A 27073-nucleotide genomic window follows, 5' to 3' on the forward strand; every position below is an offset into this window, starting at 1 on the left:
GAGAGAGAAGAGAAGAGAAAAGAAATGTAGAAATGTGTTTGCAGAATGATCTAATTTTTTCTACTGGATCTTAAAACATTCTCGCTCCTAAGCCTAGATAATTTGGAGAACACTGATATAAGCCTCTTTGTTGTTGAGTTTGTACCCACAATGTGCTCTTCATCTTAGGCACACAGACCCATGAGATAGAAAAATGACAGGATCTGAGAATATAATATATATTTAAATTCATATTACATATCTATTTATTTATTTTTCCTTAGAAGTCCAACAAACTCTTGTGATGAAGCATAACCTTGTTCTCAAAATGTCTACGGTTTTAACAGTTTGCTTTTGAGCTAACAGTTGTTTTCATGAAGAATATACATGCAAAAATGAACTGAGACAGTACACAGGCATGCGATGCATTAGGTATTAACACTGCAATATGTCTAAGACAGGAATTGCCAGTCAACAAGAAAAGTTCGTTTAAGAATTATGGGATTTTTCATTGTCAGAACCTTGAGGACATAAATAACTAAATATTGTAAAAATACTAGGCTATGAAATACCTCATTATCTATCTATTCTGCTTATGGAATGTTATGATTTGACCAAAGTTAGAACTTGATTTATTTTTTAACTATAAATTGGGAACCTTAAAAAAATGTTGCTCCAGAAGAATGTAGTCCTATAGAGAAGTTTACTAGATTTTTTTTCTTTTTCTTTCCAAAACGGAGAGGGCAAATGCCAACCAGTTACCAGAAGTAACAGCTCAATAAATCAGGGTTCTATAAGTATCATTAAAACCCTATTAGATAATAGTGTTAATTATTTGAGAGAACTTAATTCATAAAGTTAGACAAGTACTAAAACAGTAAAACATATACAAAACATCATCAACATTTATTTAAAATATAGTTTTGCATTACCACTGATGGCATCGTATTCTTGCTGCCAGGTGGAATAAGGACTCGGAGATCTGGTTTACGGTTATTCATTCCTAAATTCATGGGGGGAGGAGATTTTGCTTGCATATTCTTGTTCAAGTTACCAGGTGAGACCAGCAGACCTGGTGAGTTTCGGGGATTACCATACCCGTTCCCTGTTAATACAAAACAGTGATAGCATTCATATAGAAATCTAGACTCAAACATGTTTCTAAAGACTGTGCTATGTGAGAATAAAAATAAAAGCTAATGGTAAGACATACAGATACACACATGGAAAAAAAAAAAACATTGGATGACTGGTTTGGCTTCTGTGTAAAGAGTAACCCAATCATTTAATTATTTAATATTCCTCTGAATGACGATTAAAACCCTTTTATGAGAAAAGAGCTTATATACATCGACTGACTTGGAAATCAGCATATAATTTTTTTTCTATTTAAAAAATTCAGGAAGATAGTCAGACAGTCCTTCAGGGTCTAAGAAAAGCACAGAACTGGTCCTGCACTTTAATTGACTAGTTTGGTGGAGGCCTGGCTGGCGTGACTCACTCTTTCAGCTCATCGGTTTGGATTTTATTTTGTGTATGTGTGTGTCCTTAAATGAAGAAAGGGCAGCAAGACTGTAATTTCTAGGATGTGCTGGGGGAGGGGAAGACACACATCTTGCTCTTCAGTTCCCCTTTTTTCTGGAAGTGAATACTCCCTATGGCTTTTCCTGCATCTGGTGTGCCCTCCTCACTAAGCAGTGATAACCCTGCAGCCTTGCCAGGATTTCCTGCTCACACAGATCTTTGAAAAGCAACTCCTCCTGAGGAGCTGAAGTGAAGCGAGGGCGCCTCCACTCAAGTCGTGGTTCACTAGGCGCAGGAAGAACACAGAGGAAGACCAGAAGGACTCTCTCAGGATTCTGTTTAGCTCCCTACTAATAGACGAGTGGGTATCTGAAGGCCTCCATTTTTCATATTTCAAAATATACTGCTCCGTGACAGGAAGAGCTTTAGAGGTTGGCTGGAAATGTTACCTGAGCTGGAATGAGAGCTAACTTAGAAAGTCATGTGCTGGCTTCCTGCATGGCCCCTGACAGGAGAGTAAGACAAAACCAACTACTTGGTTCATGATGCTCACCAGGAAAGGAGACGGTTGCTTTCTGAGGCTCCAAAGGAGGCAGTTAAACCTCACTGTTACATTATCATCATCACAAATCACAAGTATCTATTACTCCTGGATCAAAGACACTGTGTGCTATCCAGCGAGGAGGCAAGGACAGGGCTCCAGTTTTGAAAGGCCCTGAGCCTCCTTTGTGGTAATCCAGAAACCAAGGAACACACATGACTGAGACAAGGCAGCCTAGCGTGAGCTGCTCACAGAGTAATTCTGATTAAGTTTTATTCATTTCCCAGGAGGGAAGAGGTTATCCAATAAAGATTCATGAAAGAGGAAGGAATTGGTGTGGGCCTCAAAAAAAGGCTGGACACAGGAATATAATGTTAAACTTGTGACTAAGTGCTGAGGAAGGACTGAGGGAGGAAAGTTAAACAGCACAGGCCAGGACACTGTGAGCAATCTGTTTAAAAGGGAACCCACGAAAAAAGAGGGTTCTTTGAGGACACGGATGCTGGGCTGTGGAGACCTTGAATTCCAGGGTGTATATGGTGGAAGTGAGACCCACCAGAGCTTTAGAGCAGAGGAATAGTGCAGGCCTCTCAGAATTAGGGAGGTCTGGTGGTGTGGACCAGTCTGGAGACCTACTGTGATGGCATGAGGTAGAGACAAAGAAGAATTGGAAAAGCAAAACATAGATCTATTTCAGGAGAAATCTGAAGAAACATTTTTTGAATTAAAGTATATTTGAGGCTCATGGCCTATAGCATATCCAAATCACTTACCTGTCTCATTTTATGCATGAATGAGCAGGCTGAACATATAACAAATAACTGCAGTATTAAATCTGTCAATTGGATTATATATACAGTTTTCCAAGTTATGAGGGAAACAAATACTGCCCCCCCCAACATGTGTTGAGTACACAGTAGTTGCTTAAGATATGTTCATTGATGTTTAATATAAATTACTCGTCTAAAACAAAACTTGAATAATTACCTAAGATTTGGAGCCAGGCACAGTGACCTTCACCTATAATCCCAGCAGCTCAGGAGGCTGAGGCAGGAGGATGGTAAGTTCAAAGCTAGCCTCAGCAACTCAGTGAGGCCCTAAGCAACTCAGTGAGACCCTGTCTCTAAATTGAACATGTGAAAAAGGCTGGCAATGTGTCTTACTGGTGAAGCACCCATGAGCACCATTGCTGGTACCCCCCAAAATAAATAAATAAAAAGAAAATTAGCTAAATTCTCTATGGCCAGCTAAATTTATAAAAAACCAAAATGACCAGATAGTTAACTTAGACAGCATTTTGGTGGCAAAAGACGTTATATGAAACAATACATTTACCTTTTTGCATCAGGAAAAATAAAGACAAGACTGTGAGAAAAAACCTTGATAAATTGGAATGTTCAGAGGATTTTTATATTTAACATGTTTTACTGAATCATAATTGCAACTATGTTAGGGCCTTAGTTTGAATTGATAGATTCTACTGGATAAGAAGGGAATGAGGAAACCAATAAAATTAGTATTATACTTTCCCGTCAGCCGAAGTTCAGACAGACACGCTGAATACATGTGTCACTTACATATTAAGCCTGCATGAGATCTGGTTTAAATAAACAATCAAATGGAAAATTAGCTAAGTAATTTCAAAAGAAGAAGGAAAAAATAGTCAGTTAAGCAGTGCAATGAAGCTTGAATAGATCAGAAGAAACTGAAGCCCCGGCTCGGTAGATGCCGATACTGGTTTGCATGGAGGAGTTATTTTGCTAAAAGGAAGTAAAACCGCTTCGTGAAATGTGTTGTCCTGTGATATGAGAAGCACTGGGCCAGTGCACGAAAATGGAAATGTGTCACAGAGGTTCTGAAGAAAGTTTCTTTAAAAAAAACAACAACATTTTTCTGCAGTATACTTACTGAGAAATTCCAACAAAGCCTATGTCTTTTTGGCCTACATTTTAAACAATGATTGGGGCAGCAGCAGGGGGGAAAAACATATATCAATTTTTCATCTGATAAATACCTCAAAACTAAAAAAACTGATTTAAAAAGCATTCTATTTCTGGAATATTTTTTGTTATTTGGAAATCATGCCATTTTAGAAGATTAGTCACATATTTTAAGGTGTTTACATATTCAATGTAAAATATTTTGAACCATGATGACACTTCTTAAATTCATATTTTTAGAGCATAAAGTTATTTTTAAGAACAAAAAAAAATTCTGCTTTTTACGGCTGAAGTTCTGCTGTTTTTAGCATATTGTGCCAGCTAGCATTTTGGAGCCGTATAATAACCATTTCTGTTTCCAGCCACCAAATTGTTATTCTTTTGGCATAATATAGATTCAGGAATGCAAGACTGTGGATCCTAAACCAGTGATATAGAAACCTATCATTTGAAAATCAATGATGAATACATGCGTGTGGTTTACTGCTAAGAAGAGGCTGCATTTAAACCGGCTGGGCAACCGCAGACTCCTCCTCACTCAAAATGCTGCGGCCTGTGTGGAGGCTGTTGTCCCACCTTAAGATAAATTCACCAGAGAGAATGGTCTCATTTAAATTCAGGGGTCGGGAGGTGGGAAGCTCCACCTCTCAACAGCCTTCTAATATACAGATTCAACCTTTCTTCATGCTGTGTTTTAAAATTACCCTCCTTCTGGACAATTATCAATTTAGATGTGACTGTATGCAGATGTCACATTCTTCTGACCACTTAAAAGCACAAAAATTATAAAGCATGAGTGAATGGATTTCCTGACTACAGATTTTATATATATATATATATATATATATATAAAAGAGGTACAGACCAACTGTACAGTTAAATGAAGCTTTTATAGTTTCATTTGATTAAAAATATCATTTCATAAAAAAAAAAACACAACTTACACATTCACAGTTTGACTTACATAAAGGAATCTACCTCTACTGGCTACAAGTTTGTAAACATTAAAATTAGTGTAAATACTCCAGGACTTCAAATATGGTGCTAGGAGAAAAAACTTTTTTTTTTCTTTCCACGGTTAACTTGCAAACACTTGCCCCCCCTTTTATTGACTCCTATTTTAAGAAGCTGTAAATTCAAAGAACATATTCCTGGCTTAAGATATTATGAGGAAGGCATTTTGCCTTGTCTTACAGAGCTCAATTGAGCATGTAGCTCTCTTTGAGCCTGTGGCTCTAAAACTTCCTTTTATTTGGATGTTTGGGCATTATGAGTCTTTTCACTTGTTGTTTCTTTTCCAAGACTTTCAATTATAAATACAAGCACATAAAACTAAATAAGCACAAAACTGAAACTAGTCCTTAAGGATCGTGTCTAATTTTTTTCACTGGCATAATCTTTTAATCTCACAAATTGCCGACTTTGACCATTCCTTCCGTTCTTCCTCCATCTCCATGCCCAATGAATCCAAATCTTTCTACTTTTTCTTCAAGTTACTCATTAACATTTTGAAAATGTTAAACTCAGACATTGAAGGTCTCTTCTCTTTATGATACCTATATCCATCTTCATTGCTTTCATCTCCATTTGACTGCTTTTCAATAACACCCCATCTGGTCCTGTGGTCCCTAGTTAGGGATTCTTCACCAGCCTCTAAGATGGACTTCAGGAGGGTGTGAACTTCCTATAGCTTTATGCAACTTCTGTGATTATATGTGATATTAACCGGTCTACCCAGGGGAACCTTTCTAAATTACCACTTCCAGCATATTACTTTTTCAAATAGCATTTAACACAGTTGGGTCAGTGCCCTGTCTGGCTCTCAGGACTGTCATAGTTGACCCACTCTCTCTATCTAATCCAATTTCCAATGGCCAAAGTCAGGTTGACAGTCCTCTGAATATGCCCTAGTCTTTGCTCTAGCAGTTCAATAACTGGCAGTGTTCACTTTCCTGTTTAATTCAAATTCATCTTTTAAGGATCAGCTATAGTTCCAACTCTTTCATGATGCCTTTCAGACAACTTCAGCCCACACTGAACTCACTCTCCTCTAAACTCCTGCTGCAATTAGAGGCAGGGATACTGTACAAACTACTATGTCTTTAAATGTCTCATGTGCTTGGAAAACATACGGAGAATATGCTAGAAAAATCAGGAATTATTTAGGAATAGCACTGAGAGTTGATTTACTGAGGGAATCTGAGAAGAAAACTAAAAATGTGAAGAGTAACTTGTTAAATTCCAACATTGAGGATCTTTCCTCTTAAAAAAAAAATTTATTAGGTATTGGCAGACCTTCACTTATTTATTTGTTTAAATGTGGTGCTGAGAATCGGACCCAGTGCCTCACACATGTGAGGCAAACACTCTACCACTGAGCCACAACCCCAGCCTCAAGGGTCTTTTCACTTTATGCTACTTGCAAATTTTTTCTATTTTAGATCATCATTGTATATTGGTGGCCAAGTCCACCATTTGAGACAAAGTATTTATCAACCATATAATATGTAAGAGAGGAAATGACACAAGTACCATTCTATGAAATTTGTTTACAGAGAGTTAACTGAATTTCCTTTTTTACCTATCATATCTGTTAATTATTTCAGGCACATTACCTTAGCTACTGCGAACAGTAGCAGAATCAAAAGGCACAAATTTTTCCTAATGAAGATGAAAACTTTAACGAGACACTGAACTTTTCTTCTACAATGACAAACATTTAGTGTCATAGGTTGTCTCAAGACAAGTCTCAACAGTAATTAATTCACACAGAACTTTTCATCAAAATATAAGCAACCTAGGAAAAAGAATGGCAGGAGGGTGGCAACTAAGAGTGAATAGAATTTTATTAGAAGGTTCAGAAAGAGACTTCTCAGAGAGAGGAAACACAGGACAGGACAAGAGCAGAGCAACTGTGTTCGAGAATGATGAGCCCCCTATGAAGATGAAACACTGGATGTTTTAGAGTATGCAGCCCTCAGGAGTTGGACAAGAAGGCTTGGCAAGCTCTCAGATTATGTTCACTTTATACTGTAGACTTTACAGTAAACTTGTACCAAACTTTATGCTATAGAAAATGAGCAGCCAATGATAACTTCTCAGTGGTTAGTTTTATTAAGTGTGTATTAGGGAAATATCTATAGTGGCAGTGGAAATCAGAACTTAAAAGGGATTAGACTGCAATTAGAGAGGCTAGTTAGGATGCACCAGACACAGGACACATGTGGAATGAGATCCAAATGCAGAGAGGGAAAGATTGACATGGCAGTCAGGAGCAAGGGGGGAAAGGAGGGTACAGCAGATAAATTCAGGTGCTAATCACCAATGTCTTCAACATAGTTCCTTCAACCCTGTAAAGCGTTAGCCTTCTAAATGTAAATGATTAAGTAAAAGAAGCATAAAAGTAATCTGAATCAGAGACTCTCAGATACTCATCTGAGGCAGGTGTTGTCAACATGATAGTACAACAGTATTAACAACAGCAACACAGTATAGCTTTATTTACCAATGACATTCAAAAAACATCAAGCATGCACATTAACTGTCCCAAATAGTACTTGGTAACTATTAACTGCTGTGTAACTGTTTGATATCATACGTGGATGTAAAAGACCTTTAATCACAGGATAACCCTGTGAGATATTAAAAGTATCCTTGTTATAAAATGAAAAAACTGAGGAACAGAGAGGTCCAGTAACTTGCTCAACATCAAACAGCCATCAAATGGAGAAGCCATAATAGGAACTCAAGCAGTGTGTCCATGCCCTGAAGCTGAAATACACTGCACTGCTCCCTTGAAAATCTGTCATGCTCTGAGCTTTAAGAGCCCTCTATGTCTCATCTCATTTTAAAAGTACAGGATTACAGAGGAAGAGGAGAATAAATGAAATTCAAGACCAGGAACCGAAGACTTAAAGGTTTTCCTAAGTCAGAGGTGGTGTGAAAGTTTGAGGAACACTTGACATGGTCAGCTCGGGCATCATAAATAGAAGATACTGCACTCATATAAAGAGATACAGAATGACAATGTGCCAGATCATAATTACATTCTCCCTCTGGATAAATATTCACAATGAATATTTAAAATAAATAGGAAACATTGAGGCCACACTAAACACTAGAGCAACTATTTAACTTTGGTGCACTATTTACAGTGGATAATTACATATGCTTTTAAAGGCAGATTTCGTAAAATTTTAGTCAATAATCTTCTCAGGACTAATAGAGGGTAAAGATGTTTATAGTTGCTGTCAATTAAAAAAGACCAGCTTCTATCAGAACCACTGGACATGTTAGAAAAATGTCTGGGATTTTATGGTACCTGCTATTAGTCATCTGAAAATAACTCATAATATATAGGCTCCTAAAATTGCTTTGAGTACTAATTTGTTAATGGTATCTGATTTGGGGGAGTTTGGAGCAAATTGCCACAGGAGAATGATAAGCTGAATACACAGTTGTACCTTTTATGTGTTCATCTGCTTTTACTTTAGCAAAATGTTTTACCCATTTCTTTTTCCTGGTGCTGGTAACTGAACGTAAGACTGTACATGTTAAGCACATGCTCTACCTCTGAGGTTCAACCCCAGGCTCTTAGTTTTTCCTTTTATTAGTAATTTTGGAAATATTTACAGGATAGCATCTTGTTACATAAATGTCACATTCATAATAATGCTCACTACCAATTCATAATAATGCTCATCAATTTACATTTGACTTTGAAAAAGTTTTACAAGTTAGTTTTATTATCAGGATGCTATCTTGTGTCTCAACTGAACCTACATCTTTTCACAAAAATTACTTTAATTATATATGGTAAACTTGCTTATATAAACCCCCACTCTATTGAAAATGACACTCTTAAACAATTTTTTTAGTGGAAAATATGACCTTCTAGATTGCATTTTATATTTACTCTGCCATTTTAGAAACTATGTTACTCAGCTGTTGTGAATCACAATCAATTCTTTTTCTTAAAGGGAAAAGGCGATCATTTTCATGGATGGCTCTAAGAGAAAAGGCAACCACAATTGCCTTTCTGGCTCTGGGGTCAGAAATCTGGAAATGATGAAAATTTCAACAAGACTAATATAGAAGGGAGGCAAATCAGATCTGATTCTTATCTTGCTAAAGACTCCTGATTACAGATGCTTACACACAAAATCAAGTCTCCACTCTTTCCAGGGGTTTAGGGTGGGGGGGGGGCGAGGAACCGATATTGTAAAATATGAGATAGTGAAGAAATTCTAGCAAAACCTCAGTACCTTCTGTGGTGTGTTCTTAGAAAAAATACCCAAGATCCACTAATGCCAAGGCTATTCTTGGCGGGACCAGTTCAGGGCCAGCTGACATTCTAAAAAGAGATTAACCTCTTCTGCTTAACCATGTTACCTGATAACAGAACAGAGCATTGCACATTTCACATCTAGCCACTCTGCTTAGTGATCTTTTGTACATTAACAGTCTGTCTGTCAACTAAATGCTGAACTTTGAACATGCACACATATTCTAAGCTCCAGAGAGGGAAGCAGAAGCTCAGAACTGTTACTTATCACTAAGTTGTTTTTCCAAAAGATTGAGAGTCTGTGTCATAAAGTGGGTTTATGTTGGCAAGCCACTCTCTCATTTGTTCTAGTACTCATGAGGGTCAGGCAGTATTACCCTAACTTTTAATAAATGAGGAAATTGAGGCTTTGGGAGCTTCTGTGTCAAGACTGAGATCTCCCTGTCAGCAAGTGGGAGAGCTTTGATATGAATCCAGAACACAGGGTCCCACTGAGTTATTACAAAAGCCAGATGTCTGAGACTTAGCATGCCTCTGTATTTCTCCCTCTCTCTCCAAAAAAAAAAAAAAAAAAAAAAAGCTCCATTTGCAAATAAGGAAGAAATGGACAATCTGATGTTTCCAGTGCACAAAATATCCTTCTGCTTTGCATACAGATTTACTTAAGGGATACTTTTTAATTGCACCATCAAAATGATATTGAACCTTACTATCTTTAAAAAATTCCACTTAGCAATGAGTGATGGATTTATGACTCATTTAATTGTTCACTCTTTGCGATTTTGGGCCTGTCTCTGCTAAAAATGAGGGGGTGTCTTCATTATTGACACAATCGCTCATTCTTTCAGTCATTTTTCTAAACAAAAATATTGAGACAGTATAAATTAGAGAGAACGTGACAGAAGAGAAAGAATAATTACTTGTGGTTTTAACATTTACACAACTGCTTTGAACACATCAGAAGTTCATAGCGTTCAAAGTGAAATGTGTTGCACTGAGCTGTGCTGCTCTCATGTTCTGCCTAAGAGTGATGGAAATGTCTGCTTCACTCCCACTGTTAAGGACAGAGGGCTGTACCAGATAGCTCTGGGAAGCTGACCAGTGTGTGCTCATTGTACACTTAACTCATATTACTGGAACTGCATCAAACTAACCTTAGTTTGGTTAGAAAATAAAAAATATAGGTAATTCCCATAATAACAATAGCTATCATTTATTAACAAGTGCTTACATTGCGGCAGAAACTGTGTTGGAAGTTTTACATCAATTATCTCACTGAATTCTCACAAGAATCCTGCAAAATGGGATTTTCACAGACTTTCTGAAGGCAATACTGTTCTCTTTGAAATAGCTTGTATATCATATATTCTCCTTGATTACTATATTATCCTGAATATCTGCCATTAGAATATTTTCCCAAATTACTGTTTGAGCAAAAATTCTGTTCCATGCTTTCATTGTTCTCATTACATTGCTTAATACCAGTGGTAACTAAAGGTCCCTTTTTCATGACTGTTATATAAATTAATGTTTGCGGGCTGGGGATGTGGCTCAAGCGGTAGCGCGCTCGCCTGGCATGCGTGCGACCCAGGTTCGATCCTCAGCACCACATACCAACAAAGGTGTTGTGTCCGCCAAAAACTAAAAAATAAATATTAAAATTCTCTCTTTCTCTCTCTCTTTCCTTTTTTTTTTTTAAGAGAGAGTGAGGGAGGAGAGAGAGAGAGAGAGAGAGAGAGAGAGAGAGAGAGAGAGAGAGAGAGAATTTTTAATATTTATTTTTTAGTTTTTGGCAGACACAACACCTTCGTTTGTATGTAGTGCTGAGGATCGAACCCGGGCCGCACGCATTCCAGGCGAACATGCTACCACTTGAGCCACATCCCCAGCCCTCTCTCTTTCCTTTAAAAAAATAAAATAAATTAATGTTTGCACACACAATCGGATGATGGACTTTGGTTTGCGTTTACCACTATATTACAATAGCCTATATTAGTATAGCAGGGCTCCCTCCTCCACGGACATTATATACAACATAATTAGTTCTTTATCATAACTGGAAATGGTAAGTGAACTCTAAGTCCAAGAAACTGTGAAAGGAGGGCACAGTCTCGATGCTAACATGAAAATACTGGGTTCAGTTAAAACAACAGAGTGGAGAAATTATAAACCCAGGAACTACTTAGCACCCTATGGGGACATCTGTAAATTATAAATTCAAATTGTTTCATGGAGGTTCTGGTACAGTACACTTAGTTTTCTTTAAAGTAGCTAATGATGTCTCAAATATGAGTCTGTATCAGATTATATACTCTTGGAATTGAAATTCAACTGAAATATACTAAGTTAAGCCTAACTGCAAAATTTAAGTGATTGGCAAAAGTTTATCTAAAAACAGCAAATTATACTCTTGGCTGACAGCCTTGAAGCCTCAAGTGAGAAAGTCCCTGGTAGGTAAAAAACTGATTTCCAAAAGAGGGGTTTTTTAACCACATTCCTCCTTCAGCATCTGCTGTCTACTTATGCACAATTTCACATTACTGATGATTATGAAAAAAGCTTTTTTATGTGTTATCTCTAAATAAAATCTTATGGTGATGCCAAAAATAGGGAACAGAGAACCCAGTAGTATACAGGGAGGAAAAAAATGGTTGCTGTGAGGAAGAAAAATGACAACTTTGAGTAAAACTCATATTTAGAGAAGAATATTAACTGCTTGAATTTAATATTAAAAAGGCCAAAATTTTATTATCAGTTATACTCTTACAGTAAATCAATATGATATGAACAGAGAGACCAATTTTTACCTTGCTTTACTGAATATAATTGACAGGTAGGTGAGTAGAAGAAATATATGGTGTGGAAGCAGGTATGGTGGCACCCTTCTGCAATCCCTGCTACTCTAGTGACTGAGGTGGGAGGATCCCTTGATTGCATAAGTTTGGGATCATTCTGGGCAATACAGTGAGACCCTAGCTCAAAAAAAAAAAATACATGGTTTGTTAAGTTGAAAATATGACAAACAAAGGGCTATAAAATCTGATTCTATACTCTCCATAAAGTTTAATTTGAGATTTTCTTTCTCCCTCTGGAAATCAAAGTCCTTAGGCATTAAGTCCAGAGCAAGAAGTTGAAGGCAGGTTTTACAGTATCCTGAGTTGACCTGCAACTTCTTTCATTTGTCTTCTCTTTGACCTGCCTTTGCCACACTGATAGCAGCCCCACAGAATGGTGTTAAGGCTCTACTGCTCTGTGATTTGCCAGGGATTGTAGATGGAAGCGGACACTGACTTTCTTGGCAGTTGGCTGCAAAACACATGCTGCACATCACCCAATGAGAAGACTAAGTGGTTTTTTCCCCCCTTTAAAAAATCTAGATGACCTTGGGTTGGGTTAAAACTCTCAGTGTTACTTAATTTCATAGATAAAAACAAAAATCAATGCTACTTATCTTTATTCATATTTTGGGTGAACTCCCAATGTAAAACAGAATAATTTCAGAGTTTTCTTTTTTTCTTTCTTCCATAAGAATGAAAACAACTATTAACCCATTTTGTTTTGTTTTTTCATTTGCAGATTAATAATATTTTTCAAAGGATGATAAAAATGATATCTGTATACTAACAATTAGTTTTCTTATTTGAGAAAAATTAAATGGCATTCTTTTGTGTTTCTGGAATATTATAACCTGAATTTGTTAGGCAATAAAAGTGCAAACTTGTTAAAACCAATATTTTTAGTCTAAATTCTTAAACATTCTGTTGATATTTTAAACCATTGAGAAATGGGAGGAAGTCTTTTGGGTGATGAGAAAGTCAACCCAGAGCCAGGTATGGTGGTACACTCCTGTACCCCAGAGACTCAAGAGGCTGAGGTAGAAGGATCATAAGTTTGAGGTCAATCTCAGCAACTTGGAGAGACGCTGTCTCAAAATAAAAAATAAAAAGGGCTGGGAATGTAGCTCAATGGTAGAGCACCCCTGGGTTTTATCCCCTGCTCCCCAAAATAAGTCATCACAGCCAAGAAATTTCTGATAGGTGTTCTCAAATACTTGCAAAACGGTGTTATCGGCACAAGAAAATTAAATGTTATATGATCATTCCTCTCCTTACTTAGTTCTATGTTGTAATATGCTAAACTTTCTTTCCAATGTTAGATAAATCAAACTGCTTTATGATTATATAATCATAACATCGTGGATAATTGAATTGCAAAGGTATTTGTGCCCATTCATATGTAACTGCTAATTTCAAAGGTACTAAGTCATGAGAATGTCTTGCTAGATGGCTTTTTTCCAGAGCCTGGAAGCCAGGTCTCCCTGTTTGCCATTTGGTATACACAGAAGTACATTGCCACCATCAAGTCTCCAAGTATTTAGCTGATATAAATTAAGCATTCCAGAAATGACAATGCTTGACAACCCAATGCATAAAATAGTAAACAATTAACAATCAAAATAAAGAAACAGCTGTTATTTTTTATATAAAATTATGTCTAATTTACAATAAATGCTAATTAAAATTATTAACCAATATACATAAATCTCCTTTGCCTCATTGTCAAACAGCTATGTAGAGCCTGGCGTGGTGGCACATGCCTGTCTTCCCAGCTGACTCAGGAGGCTGAGGCAGGAGGATTGCAAGTTCTAGGCCAGCCTCAGCAATAATTAGCATAACCCTGTCTCAAAATAAAAAAAATAAAAAAAATGAAAAGGACTGGGGATATAGTTTGAAGGGTAAAGTGCCACTGGGTCCAATCTCACCCCCCCCCCATACAAATAGCTAGGTAGATTGTAAAATTCTGTAAAAAATTCAAAGGAATCACTAAAGGCTTTTCTTCTTCCTCTGTCTTCTTCCTTTGTAAAATATCAACCATAAATGAGTAGATATTGTACACACTGGTACTTTCTACTTAACACAAGGCAACCATATTATCAAGGTGAAAACAGAGGGCACTAATAGGGTAGTGCATAACCCAACAAGGCACTGCTGTGCTAATGGTTATTTCCATCAAATCTAATGATTACAACAGCTCAACAGAACTTGATCTTACAATCATCAATAACCACTCAGATTAGCATGTTAAAAGCTTTAATGTACAGAGATATGACAAAATGTAACTTTAAAAGCACTGACTTCTCACTTTGCTTGTTGGGAGGAAAGGATTAAGTAGTAGAGGAATAACTGTCAATTGAATCCTAGAAATGTCACTGCTACTAATGCATTATAATGACTTGCTGTATATATCCTATACCAAGAGCACAAGCCCATCTTGGTACTTCTTCATTACGACTTGCTTTCATTTTTGAAATTACTTCAACTTAAGCGATAAGAACTTCATTGCTTTAAGAGTTGATGAGTGATAATCTGAGATACCAAACTGCATTTAATTTACTGCTATGTATCAGCTTTTCAGGTTTTCTGTTATATTAGAGGAGAGTAAAACCTCACCTTACTGACCCATTTGCTCTCCATTTCATCAAACAGATATTCACTATATACAATATTAAATACATTATTTTTATAAATTACAGATCAAGGGTATATCATTTTGTTTTTAAAATTACATCATTTATTTAAAATGTTCTTCCTGCCTTACATCAATATTCTTTAAAACTTCTATGTCTAGAAGATAGATGTTTTATTTAGCTAACATTTACTGAGTATCGACTATATGTTAACCCTTATACATTGAGCTAAGAATACAAACTAAGACACAGTTGCTCCCAGAGATCTGTGTCCAGGAGAGACATGCCCAGACATTGCAATTATGATGCAAGGTGATATGCACTGTTAGTACAGACTGCCACTATTAGTACAGAGAAGAAGTGCATAACTCCTCTGGAAGATCCAGGAAAGGATTTCCTGAACATTGCTGAAATAAAATCTGAGCAATGGCAAACAGTACTCAGTAGCCCAGAGCAGGGAGGAGAAGGCATAGGTAAGTGTGAGCAGCTTTGACACCATTTGTGAAGTGGACCACAGTAGAGAGTTAAGAGCTTGGACTCCAGCCAGGGTGATGCCTGAGTTCTATTGGGAAATTGTTTAATCTCCCCTTGCCTCACTGGACCCATCTATATAAAGGGTATAACAAGAGTTTCTACTTAAAAGAATCTCTACGAAGATGAATGAGTTACTTCTTTTGGCAAAACAGATAATAAAAGCAATTTAAATGTTTATTATTAGTAGAGCTGAAGTGCAAGGTTCTTGATGGCAGTGGCAGAAGAGAAGTTAAGATTGAAGAATAGGAATGGGTCACAGATAAGAGGCTTTTGGTGAATTGCAAAAGACCTGGGAAGCCACATGCTGAATTTTCAGGATGTCAAGGCTTTGAGAAAGATCAATGAGTCACAGGGAGACTGAGAAGAATGTAATGTGAAGCAGAGCACTGAAATAGCAGGCTCTGGATACATCCCTGTGGCACTGGTAGGAGCCTGAACCAGGGCAATGGGATGGGAAAGAAGAGGGGTAGATTTAGAAAACACCTGGGAGAGAGTTGGTAAGGCATGGCTCACAGCATGACAGGATAACAGAGAAGAATGGCTTAGTCAACTGGCTGGGGAAAGAGGCTACACTTTATGACTGAACTGAACTGAAATAGAGAATGCTTACCTTTTTGGTTTTTTGATTCTAGGCACATAATAAATGTTGAACTCCCTTCCTTCCTTCATGAAACTATTCCCTTTTTACAATCTGATATGACTTGATTTAAAAAAAAAAACTTCAAAGGCTAAAAAGCATTTAGTTTGATTGCAGAATTGCCACTTGGCCTTAGAGTTTCTAACTCTGAGACCTTGAATTTAAATGAGAATATTAAAAAATTGGGAGTTATTTTGCCTTAATTTTCTTTTTTGAAAATGCAGACACACTCTGGCTGATCTTGTTTCCCTCTTGTGTTGTGAGATTCTTTGACATCAGCACAGATATATTCTACTTCAACATATGATACTGGTTGGCATGTGAAAGAAGAGGAAGAGGGCTGAGTTTATGGGCAAGATGTGACAGCTAAGCTCAAGACCAAATGACATCTGTAACAGGTGTACCTTGGTACCATGTTAGAAAGAGCTTCTTCCTCTCCTTTTAAAAAGTGGGTAAGTAACTATATACAACTGTGGAAACTATATTCTCACAGCTATAAGATACAATCAAGACAGAATAATTATTGTCATTAGGGTGGAACAATTGTCTTTTTCTTTTCTTCTATTTTTGAATTAAAAGAGTCTCATGTCTACAGCAGAGGTCTGAGGTAGAAAGATGCATTTGTTAAACTCCTGAGACTTTGCTAGTGGAATAATGCTATAGCCTGTTATGTGGCAAACTTTTATGCTTACAAGATGGAGGGTCTTCTCTCTCCCTGGAGGGCCAATCAACTTAGCTGACTGTCAGGGAACTGACAATGACAGCAGCATTGAACAATCAAACACTTTAAATTTTCAACATAGGATTCTAAAGCATTCTAGCCACTATTCTAGCAGTAGTAAGAGACCACTTCCATCAAATCTGTTCTCCTCTACATATTTTTTTTTGTTATAAGTTTTAATAACTTTCATCTCTGCTACTGACTGTTCCTATATTCCCAAGCAAATTGGTGCATTGAGATATTAGATAAATCATCATAACATCTAAGGAATTTTTCTTACATTATGTCTTGGTCTTTGTGACCACCCAATTCTTGGTCTCCACCCTTCTCTTTAAACATAGTGTTTGGCAGAGACTTGAATCCAGGAAATACTGAGGTCTGGATTTAATATGGTTCTCTAATTTTGAGACAACAAACTACAAAGTCTTTTTTAAGGTGAAAAAAAAAAAAACATATCCTTTCTAGAGTCCAGCAAAATAACTACCATTAAGTTTACTCACTAATTTGCCTCTAATTTTCAATTTTATATGTAAAATTTTATATATAAAATAGGAAGTTAGAGCTATTCATCCTGTTAATTCATTATGTAGTTCAAATTCTTTTTCTTCATCACTCATCAAATTAATAAAGAACCAATATCAAAGAGTGAGAAACACTACCCCCAAATGGACATATTTATCCATTTGTATGTTTCTGTATGCCCATTTTCTTTCTTTTTTCTTATAATTAGTAGGCTATTATACTTGACCCTGGTAAAATATTTTAATTAGGTTGTCCATGGATATTTCAATAAAATTGAATTTTTTTTGACATTTCAAACATAACCTTGTGCCATTCATGCATGCCCCCACTATTTAAAATGTATAGCATGTTCCAGCTGCAGAAATTACCATGGTTACTTGTTATGCCAATAGCAAACTACAGATGGCATTTAAAAGTATTGTGCTATCTTGCCTCTGCATTGAAAATAGCATTTATATCTCAATAATCACAATATCATGAATTATACAGAAAACTGTGGCTATAAGACAACTGGCCATGGTTTAAGAAGTTCTTAAGAGCTAACATATTTGAGTTTTTTTGGGGGAGGGTAGATTACGTTGATGTTCTCTGAAAACTCATTTTAATGTTAAATTTGGTTTTATTACCGGATTGCTGAATCGTTAAAATCTTATTCCCTTCTTTTCTTTATTCACTGTTCTTTAGAAATAAATAGGATTTCAGTACTTCTTTTGGGTGGAAAATGATTCACTTTTACTGTGAAATGATTAACAGAGAACACACAAAGTGTGACTTGCTAAAGGGACTCTTATGTGTAGGAATAGTAACTAGGATTAAGTTGATTTGTTTGGAGCCTTCAATTCTCTCACTGACCAGATGAACCCTTTATTAAGGACGGTTCTAGTTAATAAATAGTTTTCTTCTAAGTTATTATTTAACCACTCCTGCTTCAAAAAGTGCTTTAGAAATTCTTGGGGCCATTTTCCCATGCCTCTCACAGACCTCTCAACTTTACTTTGTACAAAAAAGACTGACTTCCTGGCAATCTAGACAGTGACACACAGTGCAGTAGGGAAGTCCCTGCTTACCTGCGCTGGTGCCTGCACCGGACGTGAGGTCTCCACCCATCAGACCACCTAGGGATTAAGGAGGGAGATCAAAAGGAGAAAGGCTAAAGGCCCACAGAACAAAACACTTTACCTTTAGAAACCTCAGTATTTTGTCCAATCCTGACAGTCATAAATTTGTAAAGTGCTACCTAAGTCAGATGGCTGACATTTGTTTTATTGTGACATGCTGTGCTCAAATGTTAAAAATACATTCAATCACTGACATTTTGCAGGATCTTTTTTTTTTTTCTAGGAAAGATTACATTAAAAAATATCCAGTCTTTGAATAGTAGCTTCATTTTTATTATTTCCAAATCTAGGTCTTTCCTAAGTAGATTCTTCATAGGCAATAAAAAAAAAATAGGTCCACTCTATGCTCAGAGAACCATGTAAATATATCCTATACCATATATGTAAATATATTTTACATCATTAATTTTATGCAATGCTAATTGTCCAGAATTTTGACCATTTAGTAAGTCTACCCACATAAATTATACTGACACAATAAACATGTTTTCACAAAGTTAGGAACATATGCTTATTCACTGCTAATTTAAGCAAGTAGATTAACATTTGACAATGTTTACATATGAGAGTTGGGTTGTTTCAACAAAATGCTGAATATAATAATTACTTTTAGTTTTTAAGGAATAAGCTTTAACCAAAAAATAATAGCAAAAATGTCATCTAGTTTTTCTAATTGCTTCTAAGTGATACTTTTTCATTATTAGTTGGTTCAGGGTTTAGAATTAGATGAAAATGTTCATTACTTTTTTTTTTTTTTTTGTACAGGGGATTGAACGCAGGGGCACTCAACCAATGAATCACATCTCCAGCCCTATTTTGTATTTTATTTAGCATCTCACTGAGTTGCTTAGTGCCTTATCATTGCTGAGGCTGGCTTTGAACTCGCCATCCTCAAGCCTCAGCTTCCAGAGCTGCTGGGATTATAGGCATGCATCACTGCGCCTGGCGTGTTCATTACATTTTAAGAAAATATTTACCATCAAGTATTGTTTTGGAAATAAAATACAAAATTAAAAAAAAATTAGCATGAATTTATCAAATAGGAAATTCAACTTCATCTAAATATCTGTGAAAGGAATATATGTGGTTATTAAAATTCATATGAAAAATTTCAAACATATTGAAATATAGACAGAATAGCACAATAAAGTCCTTTGTACACATTTCCCAGACTCAGGATTTATAAAGTCTTCTAGAGGAAAAATTCTTCAGTGAATAAACTGCTTTAAATACAGTTATATGTGCCTAAGATATTCTAAAATTTTCTTTATAAAGTGCTTTCTTAAAAATATAAATATATAATGGTTTGCTTATGTGATTTATAAATACAATTATTTTTGATGCTGCTTTTGGAAGTACGAAGAAATAATTAAGCTTTTTTCAATACACACTGAATTAGTTCCCACTGGGAGTTTGGCAAATCAAAATGGTATTCTTCTGTCTAACTAAAAAGAACAAATTAAAAAAAAAAAAGAAGAGTATTCTTGCCTTCAAGTTCTTTCAATCCAGTGGGAAAAACCGACACATATTTGATACTGTAAATTGTAATGTATTTAGCTTGAGCTGAGTCCTAATAATGGTCGGACTTCCCCTGAGCAAAAATTTCACTTTTTTATGACATTCAGAGTTGAACAACATTAAGGAGACATGCAGAGACAAATCTATGTCCAGTACACATGAGATGACAGGCTCCTGACTTCATTTCTTTGTTTTTAGTTCACATTTCCTATAAAACATGCAATCCTATCTATATTTTCGACATTTAATTCTTTCTGGAATAAGGTATTGTATAAGTAAATAAAATTGGCCAAAATAATAAATCATTAAATGGGACAGATGCTATCAGAGAGTGCAGGGGTGGGTTTTTCACAGTAGAAGTGGCACCTTGGTAGAAAGAAGCAGGAAAAGAGCATTTTAGGCAGGGGGACAGCAGAATAAGAAGTGTGTTGACAGGATTTTTGACATCCTGTCTGAGAAGTACATAGTTAAAATACGGTCATGTGCACTGGGCATGAAAGTGCATGCCTCTACTGCCAGAGCCTGAGGCAAGAGGATCGTGAGTTCAAAGCCAGCCTCAGCAACTTAGTGAGGTCCTAAGTAACTCAGAAAGACCCTGAGTCTAAATAAAATTTAAAAGAAAGACCCTGTCTCTAAATAAAATTTTAAAAAAGGGCTGGGGATGTGGCTCACTAGTTAAGCACCACTGGGTTCAATCCCTGGTACCAAAAAAAAAAAAAAAAAAAAAAAAAAAAAAAAAAAAAAAAAAAAAAAAACAAACAAACAAACAAACAAACAAAAAAACCCAGCCATGTGAGCAGATAAGTAGATAAGTGACACCCTAAAAGACAAAATGTAGACTATGAAAGATTTCAAAAGATATGCTAAAGATTTAGGCTTATCAGATAGAAGACCTAGTAGGGTTGGATGCTAAGCAATGAAAGGATGAAGGCACATAACTAGGAAACCAAAGAATATCTCATAGAAAAAACAGCCTGGGCTTTGCCAAAAGGGGTTCCCTCCAATGGCTTGTTAAAATTAAGTCCTTTTGAGGGCATACCTGTGTTACCTGCACTGGGAGGTCGATGTGTTACACCAGGAGACATACTATTCCTTTGCAGAGAAGGGTGAGCCAGTGGCAAAAGGTTTGGGTTTCCCAGTGAGCTGACGGGGTTGCTGTACACCAAACTGTTGTGGCTGGACACTGGGATGGAAACTGGCATCTCAAAGTTGGGAGGTGGAACAGCCTGTAGGAACAGAGACAAATAAACCCAAAAAATTTAGGTAAAAGAAAAGAACAGCAACAGAAGCTCTCAAGTACAGGCAGTGCTTACTTTTCCAAGAAACATTCCAATTCCAAACCCCATGGTGTGCAGAAGACCATGAAGAAGTTGAGATCATAAATTGATTTCTTTAATATGCTCAGAGCTCTTTCTTTGCAACTATTAGAAAAGGTTTCGCTTTTGTTTAAAACAAAGCCCCATTTCATTAGACTCCATTGTCTTTGAATTCCATTCTATTAAGTAATAATTGTTCATTTGTGATGTCTGAATCCGGTGCCAGAAATGACTGCAAGATCAAAGGTACATGACTGTGATGACTTCACAGATAAAAAGGAGGATTAAAATGCAAACCAGAGCCTTTGGTTTAATTGCTTACTGAAGCATATTTATGCAGAAGTTTAATGATATAAAATCATCCCCAGGCATGTGAATAGCACATATAATTTAATTATTATTTTAAAAAATCTTTTAAAACTAACTCTAAAAATAATAGGCATTTTAAGATACAGGTTTCAACAGAACAAGTACCATTCAATAACTTGCATTTTAAAATGATAGCTCAGTAAATATGTTTCACATTTGGGTATATACATACTACTACCGACAAATGGCAAGATCTGTCTCCAACAAGACAGTTGGCAAATTTAGTGAACTGAAGCTGTATGGATGCCCAGTTATAGTGATTCAGGTCTCAATTATTGATATTTGGTATTATTTCTGCAACTGAAGAAAAAATATGGTTTATGTTTTTGCCTGAACTAACTAATAGTTGTAAATACCCTTCCCTTTCTTTCTCTATTTTTAGCATTACAAATGAAAATACTGTGTGAATATATTACCAGAGGACTCACGGTGTCAGATCATACAGGATTCTCAATATAAAATTATATATATGTATATATACATTATATATACATGAGTATAAATCCTTTATACATGCATGTATATGTGTACATATATACATTTACACATACATACATACATATATGTGTATGCATGAATACAGGATTTATACAAGTCATGCCCTCAGAGGTTCTTAGTAAACCACTGTACAAGTTCAAATGTGTGTGTATGTGTGGCTGTTTGTTTTGGGTTGTTGTTTGTTTTTACTGGTTGACTGGCTGGTCTGGATCACACATTGTGCTCTGTGGCACTTCTGTGTTTATGTTGCTGATTACAGTACTGTTTTCTGTTTATGTTTATGCTCCCATGTTCTTCATTTCCCATGTTTCTTTTCTTTCATGTTTTAGAAATGTTGATATTGACAAAAGTAAACATTTTGTGCATTTTTCTTTAGATTCTTTATTATATTTGAGGGAAATAAAAAAGTTCAAGTGATATAATAATATAGACTTTTTTAGGTCATTTATGTGTTGAAATGATAAACAGCAACAGAAAATCTGCTGTAAATGGTAACAGAAAATAATTTTGGATAAACACCATGACATCATGGAATTTTTGATAAGACATCTAAGCATGAATGTACCCCAATTTCTAGAGCCCTATTAAAGACAAAAATACTAGCGTATGTGGTAAAGTAAATGTCCATAGAATGAATAAAATATTGTATTCCTTCATTAAAAGGCTAATGAAGCACACCAGAGAAAACACACATGCCAGGCATCCTCCACTGGTCCTGCAAGCCATTCTCCATCATGTTCACTCTCTTCTGTACCCAGAAACTGACCCTACAATACCAGCAACCAGGGTCCTCTGACATGTGGCTTCAGGTCAGCCAGTGGAAGAGGCACCAGTGGCAGTACAGAGTATGGACAAGAAAGATCAGGGCAATTTTTTTTTTTTTACAGCAGCAGCATCCATGCTAGGCCACAGCCATATTGGCAGAGGCTGCTCTGTTCCTGTGCAGGCCAGGAGAATACGGTTGTTCTCTCTTATGGACATAGTTCTTGCTGAGCCCTGGTGACTTCCTCTCCTTCCTCCTTTAGGGCTCAGTGGTGAGAGCAGCTTCTAGGTTGCAAGCCCTGATGTAATTCATTATCCTCTCAAATTTCCTTTAACTGTGTCCATCTATACACAGTCCTTTAAATAAAATTTCTTTAGTTACCCTTTTTGAATTTGTCAATTGTTTCATGCTGCAACTTTCAGTTATAATAGTAACTTTTTAAGCTTAGAACAGTAGTAGTCCAGAGGTGGGTGCATTTTGGAAATCTGCTGTCTTTGTGTTCTAACAGATTTACCCATTTCTGTTCTTGCCCAATTTCTATTTATTTTCAACCAAGCAATCAGTTTGATCCTTAAAAAGCATCAGATGATGCACTCTTCTGTTCAAAACCCTTTGAGAGCTCTCATCACTCCTTAAAGGTAGAACCTGACTTTTTTCAATGGCCCATGCAGTCCTGTGAGTTCCAGCTTCGACTAACCTCAATCATGTATTCTCCAGTCAGTCTGTTTTTCCCTCATTCTTGATTCATTACTGTGGTTACTCCATTACCTCCTCCAACTCTGCTCAGAACCTGGCCTCAGGAAAGCCCATACTGACCAACACATTTATTTCTGCAACTTGCCTTTCTCCTGATCTCCCTCCTCTCTCATAAAATCAGTTATGATGTTGACTGACTACCGTCCCCTTTCATCAAAGTTCCACAAACTCTCTTGCTATAAGGCAATGCAAAACCCACTCTAATTAAATATGGGGGGAAAGATACTATACTAATATAAAATATAAGCTTAACATTTACTGTGTATTATTTATTGAGCAGGCACTAGGCTGCACAATTTAAATACATGATGTGATTCAACTCCTTCAACATCTTCTCATTTCAGGTATAATTTTCCCCTTTTCAAATCAGTAACATTTGGTAAGTGACCCAAGGCCACCTAAGTTAGTGACTGAGTCTTGCTTTTGCTACTGAATCACTGTGCAACATTGTGTATGTTTTTGACAAATAAGATGTTGCTGTCTGAAATCATACTGTTGGTTGACTCAGAGCTGACAATAGTAGCCTATTACTTGTGGACCACATAAATAATAAAGTAAACAGGTTCTCATGGAATGTGGATGAGTATCCACACTGGAGTGACTGAAATATTGGGAAAAAGTAAATCTTAAAGACCCCCTTCTTCGGTATTTAATGAGAATAGGTATTTCAAAACTCTTTTTGTTGCAAATGTTTAAATTTTTGCTCACTCTTCCTACTAATAAATATTTCACTGTTGTTGGATATTTAAGGATCAGCTATAAAACTACATCTTCTCTAAACATTCTTTAAAATACTGAAACTGTCTCATTAGGAAAAAAAAGTCCACTTATCCAGTCCCTAGTTGATTATATGCACTTCAGAATTATAGATGATTTTGAATAAATATGTGATAAATTCTGAACTGTCCTCTATTTTTCCCCTCCTCTGACCATCATCCCAAGAATTATTTATTTTCTAGCATTCTGAGCCATAAAAAACTTGGTAGTGATTACTGTAAAGCTTACTGTGATTGGCTAAGTAGCAGTCAAATGTAATTCTGGGGGCTGGGGCTGTAACTCAGTGACTGAGCGCTTACCTATCACGTGTGAGGTAATGGTTTGGATCCGCAGCACCAAATAAAATAAAATAAAATAAACACCTACAGCTACACAAAAATTTAAAAATATATATAATTCTGATATTACATGTATAGTTCAAAAATTTAAAACTCATAAACTATGCTAACATCCTTTTCATTGAATATTTTGCTTTGTTTCCCTATCAGAAACCAGCTATGATAATTTTGAAAGCAAGTTATAAACTTAAAAATGATCACACTGAGAAAATATGTTAAAGAATTAGAAAGAATATTAGCCTTGCTATCAGAAATCTTAGTAGCGGTCCAGGTGGTATAGTAAAATGCCATTAAATAAGGCAGGTCATATAATCTTTCTTGACCTTGATTTCCTTATCTGAGGCATGGAATGGTTGCATCCATAAAGAGACCAAGTGGCTCTAAACATTTTGGGAAAATGCAAAGGTTATAGTTACATATAAATGCTTCCAAGAAATTGGCATTATTCTTTTTCTTCTTGACTTTTCAAAATTAGAAAACTTAAAAACATCTTTATTTAATTTTATTGCGGGGGGGGGGTGTCTAAAAAACGAAAGCCAAAAAGTAGTTTAAAATTCTAAACTTGCAAAGATCTCATGGATTAGCTCCAAATTTTTAGAACATTCAAATCAAAGGGAGAATTTGGGATGATTGAATAAAATGCTGTAGTCAGAGCCCAGTACAAAATGAAAAGAGGATGTAACTCTTGTTTAAAAATGTTAAGAATTTTGGTTTGGGATTGTGGCTCAGAGGTGGAGTGCTCACTAGCATGTGTGAGGCACTGGGTTCAATTCTCAGCACCACATAAAAATAAAAATAAAGATATTGTGTCCACCTGTAACTAAAAAATAAATATTATAAACAAAGTTTTAAGAATTTCAAGACAATTAGGGTACAGCATTTAATCCAGCGCAGCACTCAGAGAGCAGGGCCAGGTCACAGGCACAGGAAGCTGGTCCTCTTGCCTTTAAGTGATACAGACATGATGGCTAAAACAACTTAATTTCTATCCCTAAACAAAGTGATGGTGGTTTCTGAAGTTAAGTCATCATAGATATTGGAACTTTAATCCAAAATCTACTACATTTCCAAACTTATCACAGGAAAAGTCCAATAAAAAATAAAGTAATACATTTTTATTGGTTCTTTTAAATTATACATGACAGGAGAATCCATTTTGATAAAATTATACATGCACAGATTATATCTTATTCTAATTAGGACCCCGTTCTTATGGATGTACACAATGGTGGGGTTCACTTAGGTATTTAGATATTTTCATATACATAAACATTTCTAATAAACTATTTTTGAATGGGCCTTCTTTTATTTGATTTGAATGACTGGACTGAATCTTTTTTTTTTTTTTTTGCCACTAACGATACCCTCATATTCTGAACAACTATTATCTAGCTTCAGAGCTCTAGCAAATTAAACAAAAACAAAACAAAACAAAACAAAAAAGAAACCCAGGATTTTAATGAAGTGACTACCACTGCTGGTATTTAAATTTTCTTAGGACTGTAGTCTTTCCCTGATCATTCCTTCTACAATTCCTCAGTGTCCAGGCCTATTATTCTCTGACCTCTAGTGAGCACTTGGTCTTGTTCCCCTCAATTCCTACAAAAGTTAAAAAACGGTCACTCTTAGCTACCCACCTGCCTTCACCCTACCCACATTCCACCTTAAATACACCTGGATTCTCCTGTATTCTTCTCCATCTTGCTTAGATCCCATCTTCTTGCTTAGGCCCCATCCTTCTTCCCTTTGAGAAGTTTTACCACTTGTCTCCATTGTACCTATGTGTTCTCTTTTCCTTTTTTGAAGCATTTCTTCTCTGTACATAAATAATGTCAAGTGTTTTCATTTTAACTCCCTCCTTTGATCCTAGGTACAAGCATTATCTCTTTCTTCACAGTCCATTATTTTGAATAAAATATAGACTGTTTCTCTCCACTTCCTCCCTTCTTGTTTACTCTCAACCAGTCTTGCATCCACCTCTCATTCATTCAGCACATTTCCTAATTCCTGGTTCCTCAAATGGAGCTGTTTTTGCTTGCTGTGAAGCCCAGCATGAACTGTGGCAAACCCAGCATGAGGAAATGCTGGTCGACAAGATTCCAAATCACCCGTGAATTATTTCACGTAATTGAGGAATATGGGCATAAATTATATGATTCCAACAGGTGACTGCAATATTAAATTTTCTATTTTAAAAGGAAAACTCTTCAAACTGGGTGTTTGAAAAAGAAAAACAGTGTTATAATGTTTTTAAAGAGGTGGAGACACTCACTACACACAAAGGTCAGAGTGTCCTTGCTCTGCTGTAAATGTTTTAGCAGCTGTGGAAACTTTCAACAACACCGACTTCCAGCAACTGAGAGCAATGTGCAAAAACTGGTGTTTTCATCGTGAAGTCTGAAGCACTTACGAAAGCCATGAAGATTCTTTGAACAACTCAGAGCAGTGTGGTTCCTTCTCACAGCTCTGCC

At 36.3% G+C, this 27073-nt stretch overlaps 1 protein-coding gene across 12 annotated transcripts in view; it reads right to left on the bottom strand.

Annotated features, from left to right (window-relative positions):
• Window positions 1-27073, bottom strand: part of Mef2c (myocyte enhancer factor 2C) — a 164497-nt gene that overhangs the window by 12330 nt on the left and 125094 nt on the right. For 11 of the 12 annotated variants that reach the window (XM_026408757.2, XM_026408766.2, XM_026408756.2 and 8 more), the window contains 3 exons: window positions 20825-21011; window positions 18217-18264; window positions 912-1084 (listed from right to left, as the gene is read on the bottom strand). In XM_026408757.2, coding sequence (XP_026264542.1) covers window positions 912-1084; window positions 18217-18264; window positions 20825-21011 — 408 coding nt within the window. The remainder of the gene's footprint in view (window positions 1-911; window positions 1085-18216; window positions 18265-20824; window positions 21012-27073) is intronic. The other variant, XM_026408761.2, reaches the window with a different exon arrangement.

The sequence above is a fragment of the Urocitellus parryii genome, chromosome 1 (assembly GCF_045843805.1).
Source record: "Urocitellus parryii isolate mUroPar1 chromosome 1, mUroPar1.hap1, whole genome shotgun sequence".
Lineage (NCBI taxonomy): Eukaryota > Metazoa > Chordata > Mammalia > Rodentia > Sciuridae > Urocitellus > Urocitellus parryii.